At 39.0% G+C, this 8,638-nt stretch overlaps 1 protein-coding gene across 1 annotated transcript; it reads left to right on the top strand.

Moving 5' to 3' along the window:
* Window positions 1-1,752: 1,752 nt before the first annotated feature.
* On the top strand, window positions 1,753-8,505 carry LOC104236878 (ARF guanine-nucleotide exchange factor GNOM-like). The gene is made up of 3 exons (XM_009790920.2): window positions 1,753-1,880; window positions 3,088-3,887; window positions 4,370-8,505. Exons 2-3 carry the CDS (start codon window positions 3,177-3,179, stop codon window positions 7,985-7,987), a joined length of 4,329 nt encoding a protein of 1,442 aa, XP_009789222.1. The 5' UTR covers window positions 1,753-1,880; window positions 3,088-3,176; the 3' UTR covers window positions 7,988-8,505.
* The last annotated feature ends 133 nt before the right edge of the window (window positions 8,506-8,638 follow it).

Raw genomic sequence — 8,638 nt, 5'->3', positions numbered from 1 at the left:
CATACATTACAGAATTAACAACAACATTAGGAGGGGATATAAAAACTTTTTCTTCCTTCATGGAGTTCTTCCCAGCTCGGTCATGGTGTGAGCGACCTTCCCTAAATGTGTGCTTGAATAGCGTCACATTCCCTTGGTGTATTAACGACCTGCAAACATCGACAATATTATCAAAAAGTCTATTACCACATTGTATAGTTTGTATTGCCTCCGCACAATCCGTCTCTACTTTCCGTGGAATAAATCCCACTCATGGGTTGTTTTGAGTCCTTCCCTTATTGCCTTTAGTTCTGCCTCCAAAGAGCCTCTAGCCTGTATGGATTTTGTGAATCCAACAATCTAGTGTCCATTTGCATTGCATAATACTCCCCCCAACCCACTTTGGCAGTCCTTATGACTAGCATCGACATTTAATTTGTATCATCCTTTAGGAGATTTTTGTCACTTGATTTGTAATTGAATCCTTTCAATGGGTAGTGGGTATTTTCCGTAAGAAGCTTGAATTCCACAGCCTTTTGAAAAATATTGTTTATGCTAATAGAGTGTCTCGAGTTGTTTTGATTATTTGCATTCCTGTTAGTCCAAATTTCCCATAGGGCAAAAGAGAGGATATAATTCCATAAAAGCCACTGTATAAGTAATTTTGAATATGAATAGATTGGAACTTGGAAGAAGACTCTTCAATTCAAAAATAATGTTAGATCTTATATGGTATTAAAATTTTGGTATTGATTTGAAATCGTTTGGTATTGATTGAATGATTGTTCAAAAAAATTTCTATTTGGTTTAGTCGATAAACCGCCCAACAATCGTTAATCCGAATCAATCTGCCCGTTGTCTTATTGGATGGCTAACAGATTACTATATCTATAATCCGATAACCGATAAACCGAACCGATAATCATACCCTTTTTTTGGCCATAGATTTTGCCAAGTTTTTTTCAATTTTTTTTTGGCAAAACATGTTTTTTTGGCAAAACATGTTTTTTTTTATATAGATTTTATCCATATTTTGGCAGATTTTGAAAACAAAATTTTCAAATCCCAAAACTAGCTCTGGACCTGTTTTGGCCCAAAATATTAATGTTGAATTTTTTAATAATTTTAAAAATTACCCTAAACTTTTATATTTTATAAAAAAATCCCACCATCTATTATGACCCAACTAATCCACCAGCTAATTACTATAATTTTCTTTTGGACTAATGGATCTTGTAACATATTGCAATTTGACGAATTATAGCGGCTAGTAATTGTGTTATTAGCAGTTGATATTAAAATATCATGTTATGATTTTAAGATAGTGTATTATGTAGTTTATTATAAAAATGATAGTGCGAAACTTATCTATGTTCAGGACTATGACTTGTGATAATGATAATGAATGACATCGATAAAGGTTCTGCATATACAGGATTGACAAGTTTGTTTGTTTAGTATTGTTGGGTATTTTTGATAGTTTTTAGAACTTATGGGTATAAGTTACATTTTATATTTTTCCAAAATAAAAAAGTAAAATATATTTTGAAAGATTATGTCCAAACAAATTTTTATTTTCAAATCAAATTTTACCCAATTCAAATTTTTTAAAACAAATTTAAAAATCTATGCTCACGCTAGCCAGGAGTTTTTCACAATTTTTATACTCGTGGAAACACTAAATAGCCCTTCCAAACTTGCAAAAAGGAAAAAGATATAATAAAAAAGGGTCCTCCAAGTCCGAGTATCGGATTCTCGAGTCCCGACCCGTTTCATAGAGATTGACAAATTAAGGGGACCTTCAAAATCAAAATACCAAAAGTGTTTGTCGTCTGTCGGGACTCCACTCCGAGGACCCTGCGACGATCAGCTCTCAATTCGGGGCTGGGATCGTCTATAAGGTATGCCAATTTCCAATTGGATCCACTGCTTTAGTCTTCCAAAATCCTTGAAGCTCAATGCTCACTTTTACTTTATATATTATTTTCCATTACTCAATTTTGTTGATCTAAGTGGCCATTGATTTAGATCTGGATCTTCCAATTTGAAGCTATTGTTTTTTGGTTATTTCTGACGTCTATAGGGCAAATATCTCATTTTGAATTATTTTAAGGCTGATTTCATACGCTTTAGAATTTCCCAAAGGGATGATCTTGGATCGTTTTCAGATCTTTGGTGGCGTAATTGAGATATTTAAACATGATGGTGCTGCTGAATTTTGTTTTCTGCCCCCCCCCCCCCCTTTTTTTTTCTTAAAGGGGTTGGATTGAAATTTGTAGTTGCTGTTGTTCTATTGATTCCCAAAATGCTGAAAGCAAAAGCTTAGTCTTTATGTTTCTTAGTAACATTTCTTGCTCGAAAAAGTCTGATGTAATTGCCTGGCAGAATGATCTAGTAAAAGGGACATAACCTAGTGCTTTGTAGTTTTCCTCCTATTAAGCTTTTAATTTGATTTATTTAAATGTTGAAAGAGCCTAAAAGGAAAGGCTTGATTTTGAACAGTCGCAAGTGGAGAACTAGGATTAATGGAAGGACACTTGACGAGCATGTACTAATGCACTAGCTATGTTACTTGAAATAATATGTGCTAGCATGGTAATAAATCTCTGATTCAAAATTTTCTTTAACATCGTAGCTTCTGTGGCCGCTCTGCATATTTTTTTGAAGTGCTATGCTTTAGATAGATAAGAAATTCCTTATTGCATGCCATGTGGAGAGAATTTTGGTATGCATAGAACTCCATGTTTATCACAACAGACCTGGATTGCATTGTGTGTCTAAGCATCCAACTAATTGGTTTTATTACGTAAGTACCTTTTTAGAGTTTCTTCTTCCTTTTTTTTTTGATGTCTCAATGCTGGTTGTCTCATTTTTTCTTAAGTAAAAAGATATTGATGTTGGTTGTCTTCCTAGTGGTCATATGGTTCTGCCGCGAACCTGTCAGGTCTTTCCACCTTTAAAGTGTTAGTTTCACCTCCACATTTATCAGCGTAAATGAGATGCAGAAAGTGTTTTATATTCTTTGATACCTTACTTCATTGTTTTACTTGTCTCTATCTACTTAAAACTGTTGACTATAACCACATCTAACAACTTACTGCTGCTCAGGGGAATGGTTTGGAAAAGCAGCTCCTTGATCCATGCTGTAGTTTTTTAATTCGTTTCTAATTGAAGTGAACTGAATCAAAAGTTAAACTATGATGGGGTGCCTTAATCAGCAGAGTGAAGTCAATACTCCAATTTCAGAGCCCAAGGGTTATACTCTAAAGCCTTCCAGAGGTGCCTTAGAATGTATGGTAAATTCAGAAATTGGTGCTGTATTAGCCGTCATGAGGAGAAATGTGAGGTGGGGATTTCGTTATGCTGCTGAAGATGATCAACTAGAGTATTCTCTCATCCAATCTTTCACGGAATTAAGGAAAAAGATATTCTTATGGAGACATGAGTGGAACAGTGTTGATCCACTTCTATACCTTCAGCCCTTCTTGGATGTGATACAATCTGATGAGACTGGTGCACCAATAACTGGTGTTGCATTGTCATCTGTTTACAAGTTCTTGACTCTTGGAATAATTGAATCAGCTAACATGAATGTGGACAAAGCTTTGCATCAGATAGTTGACGCTGTGACAAGCTGCCGCTTTGAAGTGACTGATCCTGCCTCTGAGGAAGTGGTGTTGATGAAGATACTTCAAGTTCTTTTGGCTTGTATGAAAAGTAAGGCATCAGCGACTTTGACCAACCATCACGTATGCAACATAGTAAACACTTGCTTCCGATTGGTTCATCAAGCAAGTGCTAAAAGCGAACTGTTGCAGAGAATAGCACGCCACACGATGCATGAATTGGTTAGATGTATCTTCTTTCACCTGCCTGACATTGAAAGCAAAGTGTGCGCTGGCCCAGAGGTAACTGAGATTCTCGTTCTTTTCACTTTTTTTTCCAGCCCTTGTATTGGTTAGCTGGAGTTAGGACATTCACTTCAAGTGCACGTAATTTTTACAGGCATTGCCCAAAGCACTGTTCCACGAATGATTGCTTGTTATCTTTAGATTTTATATGCATTTTATTAGAACTTTTTATGACATCAGTTTCATAATCAGATGTTACTTTACACTAATTTTGGGCTAAGCCCAAGCTGAGAAATTTAGCTGCTTCTCCGAGAAGTCCTTAAACTGCGTCTCATGTGATGCATTTTATACGTTTAGTTGTTTACTGACCATGTTGGGGACTTGGGTGTTTTGCGTCCTTTGATGGTTTTCATGACCTCTGATTACGTCAGCCTAGGGTTGATTGAGTATTATATATAGTCTCTTAAGTTCTTGAAACATGAATACTAGTATCACCTTCTTGTATATTGCGACTCATAAAGCCATTAACTTTCTTGCAGGCTGGCAAGAAACAAGAAGACAATGGATGTGTTAGTGTAGAATCCATGGGCAAGTCACCATCTGCTGCTGTTACTTCAAATGTATCCTCAGTCACTTTGGTGAGCGTAGGGGATGAAACAACAGATGAGAAAACTGGAAATGGGGATATTGCTTGTAATGGAGAAAACTCAATGATGGATCCTTATGGGGTCCCCTGCATGGTGGAGATATTTCATTTCCTATGTTCTCTTCTGAATGTGATGGAATCCATTGAAATTGGTTCAAGATCCAACCCTATAGCGTATGAAGAAGATGTCCCATTATTTGCGTTGGGTTTAATTAATTCAGCCATAGAACTAGGTGGTGCTTCTTTTGGGAATCATCCCAAGTTATTGGCTCTGATACGGGAGGAGTTGTTCCGCAATCTGATGCGTTTTGGCTTGTCAATGAGTCCTTTAATTCTTTCGACAGTTTGTAGCATTGTTCTGAATTTGTATCACCATATGCGTTGTAAGTTAAAGCTACAGCTCGAAGCCTTTTTCTCTGGTGTTTTGCTGAGGATTGCCCAGAGCAAGCATGGAGCATCTTATCAACTTCAGGAGGTTGCCATGGAAACACTTGTTGACTTCTGCAGACAGCATATGTTCATGACAGAAATGTATGCAAATTATGATTGTGACATATCCTGCAGCAATATTTTTGAAGAACTTTCCAACCTGTTATCAAAAAGCACCTTTCCAGTTAACAGCCCACTTTCAGCTTTAAATACTCTTGCCCTGGATGGTCTAATAGCCATGATTCAGGGTATGGCCGAGAGAATAGGCCAAGATTCATTAGCTTCAGAACAAGGTTCATTTAATTTCGATGAATATAGACCATTTTGGACAGAAATATGCAAGGACTACCATGATCCTAATCATTGGGTTCCTTTTGTCCATAAAATGAAGCAAATAAAGAAAAAGTTGTTGGTTGGAGTTGATCACTTTAACCGTGATCCAAAGAAGGGTATGGAATTTCTCCAAGCAGTGCATCTGTTACCTGATAAAGTTGACCCAAAAAGTGTAGCATGTTTCTTTAGATTTACAAATGGCTTGGATAAGAATCTTGTTGGGGATTTCTTGGGAAGTCATGAAGAATTCTATATTCAAGTGCTTCATGAATTTGCAAGGACATTCGATTTTCGGGATATGAACCTAGATACTGCCTTGAGAATCTTTTTGGAGACGTTCAGATTGCCTGGAGAATCACAGAAAATACAGAGGGTGCTTGAAGCGTTCTCTGAACGATATTATGAGCAGTCACCAGATGTTCTGGTTAACAAAGATGCAGCACTCGTGTTATCGTATTCACTTATCATGCTGAACACGGATCAACACAATACACAGGTCAAGAAGAAGATGACGGAGGCAGATTTCATTCGCAACAACCGGAGAATAAACGGAGGAAATGACCTCCCTCGAGAATTTTTGTCTGAGCTCTACCACTCCATCTGTGAGAATGAGATCCGGATTTCCCCAGATGGAGGTGCTGGTACCCCATTGATGGCACCAAGCCATTGGATTGGTCTAGTTCACAAATCAAGGCAAACTTCCCCGTTTATTGTCTGTGATCAGGGACCTTATCTTGATTATGATATGTTTTCTATGTTGTCTGGTCCGACAATTGCTTCCATCTCAGTGGTTCTTGATCATGTGGAGCAGGAAGATGTCTGGCAGACATGCATCGATGGATTTCTTGCCATTGCCAAAATTTCAGCCTCCTATAGCTTTGATAATGTGTTGGATGATTTAGTAGTATCTCTTTGCAAGTTCACAACTCTTTTGCTTCCATCATATACTGATGATTTTATTGTCACATTTGCCCAAGATAATAAAGCTAGACTGGCAACTTTAGCTGTCTTCACAATAGCAAACAAGTATGGGGACCATATTCGCTCTGGTTGGAAAAACATCCTGGACTGCATTTTGAGCTTGCATACATTTGGCCTTCTTCCTACTCGTCTTTTTAGTGATGCTGCTGATGACGTGGAGTCTACTTCTGATGCAGACCAAAGCAAACCTGCTGCAGCTTCCCCATCAGCACCTCATGTGCCTTCATTGGCCCCATCAAGGAAATCATCTGGCTTAATGGGGCGATTTAGCCAACTGTTATATCTTGATGCAGAAGAACCTGTGCCTCAGCCAAATGAAAAACAGCTTGCCGCCCGCCAGCAGACTCTTCAGACTATTCAGAATTGTCACATTGATAGCATCTTTGCCGAGAGTAAGTTTTTGCAAGCAGAGTCACTTTCACAGCTTGTTCGGGCCCTTGTGATGGCTGCAGGACGGCCTCATAAGGGAAACTTCTCTCTAGAAGAAGAAGAGACTGCAGTATTCTGTCTGGAGTTGCTGATTGCAATCACAATAAATAATCGGGATAGGATAATGCTTCTTTGGCAGGTTGTTTATGAGCACATAGCAGGTGTTGTCCAATCAACAACAATGCCTTGTACTTTGGTAGAGAAGGCTGTTTTTGGGCTGCTTCGCATATGCCAAAGGTTGCTTCCTTACAAGGAAAATCTTACAGATGAGCTCCTCAAGTCACTGCAACTCATCTTAAAGCTCGACGCAAGGGTCGCCGATGCTTTTCTTGAACAGATAACCCAGGAGGTGATGCACCTTGTCAAAGCAAACGCTATGCAGATACGATCACATATGGGCTGGCGGACAATTATATCTCTGCTTTCTATTACAGCTCGGCATCCAGAAGCTTCTGAAGCAGGATTTGAAACATTATCATTCATCATGGCTGATGGGGCTCACCTACTGCCTGCTAATTACATCCTTTGTTTAAATGCAGCCAGTCACTTTGCTGACTCCCGCATTGGAAATGTTGATCAAGCTGTGAGATCCTTGGACCTGATGGCTGGGTCACTTGTTTGTCTTGTTAGATGGTCTCGCAAGACAAAGGAAGCTCTGGGGGAGGAGGCTGCTATAAAAATGTATCAGGATATAACTGAGATGTGGCTGAGGCTGGTACAGGGACTCAGAAAATTTTGTTTGGATTGGAGAGAAGAGGTGCGGGGTCATGCCATCTTGATGTTGCAGAGGTGTTTGACAGGGGTTGAGGGGATACACATTTCAACCGATCTGTGGTTGCAATGTTTTGATCAGTTGGTCTTTACATTGCTGGATGAATTGCTGGAACTTGCACCACAAGGTTCCATAAAGGATTACAGGAGCATAGAAGGAGCAATTTTTCTGTCTCTGAAGCTCATGTTCAAAGTGTTCCTACAGTGTCTGCAGCAGCTCTCACAGTTGCCATCCTTCTGCAAACTATGGTTAGGGTTATTGGATCATACAGAAAGATGCATGAAGATGAAATTCAAAGGTAAACGGAGTGAGAAGATCCCAGAACTCGTCCCTGAACTCCTAAAGAACACTCTACTTGTCATGAAAGCTAGTGGACTTCTGGTGCCAAGTGATCCTGTAGGAGGGGACAGTTTCTGGCAGCTAACGTGGTTGCATGTGCACAAAATATGCCCATCCCTTCAATCGGAGGTTTTCCCTTCTAGTGAATTGGGGCTGTTGCAAAAGCAGCACATCCAAGCCGGATGTAGCCCTCTCTCAGAGGGAAGTGTTCTAGTCTCACCTAGTTGAAGCACATCTTGAAGATTCATGTTGTTGACCATACTTTCATTTGGTGAAACTGACATTCTTTATCAGCACCATCATTAGCATGGTGAGAAGATAAATTGTGCAGCTGAGAACGTGCTGGGCATTAGGCGAAACACGTTCATTGAAGCACAAGCTGCAACCTGCTGGAGCAAAGCTGGTTTCTGGTTTACAAGTAGTGATATCTCCATTCTGAATGTTATATGGTGCTTTACTGTTAAAAGAGCCTTTTCGCCTTGTTGGCTTTCGAGGGAAGATTAGGGAGGGGGGTCAACTCGTGCAATTTTGCACTTCTGTAGCGGTCACTTCACTTTAAGTTTGATAACTTAGTTGTTACCATTTCGGCTGTACAATATTGGCTATACTACAAAATAGTGATTGATATTTGGTAGTATGAAATGTTACGGTCAGATTGAACCGTAGGGTTTCTTCAAAATTATTTGTTTCAATTATAAGATATCGAATGCTGATATTGGTTAGTACGCAAAGTGTCTGTTCTTTAACTGTTTAGTGCTAGAGACTACTAATAACAGGGTTATGAAATACAGCATATACAAAATAACATCATATATTACTCGAGATTTAGTTACCTAGTGTTCTCAGGTTCTTTTACTGTCTAATTTACCTTCTTATTTT

The sequence above is a fragment of the Nicotiana sylvestris genome, chromosome 2, assembly GCF_000393655.2.
Source record: "Nicotiana sylvestris chromosome 2, ASM39365v2, whole genome shotgun sequence".
Taxonomy (NCBI): Eukaryota; Viridiplantae; Streptophyta; class Magnoliopsida; order Solanales; family Solanaceae; genus Nicotiana; species Nicotiana sylvestris.
Note: the sequence above shows the minus strand (reverse complement) of the source record. Positions and strands in the feature narration are given on the sequence as shown.

Coding starts and splice junctions, on each gene's coding strand:
- LOC104236878 (XM_009790920.2), top strand. CDS start 3,177: ATGATGGGGTGCCTTAATCAGCAGAGTGAAGTCAATACTCCAATTTCA. Junction 3,888..4,369: donor AAGTGTGCGCTGGCCCAGAG/GTAACTGAGATT, acceptor ACTTTCTTGCAG/GCTGGCAAGAAACAAGAAGA.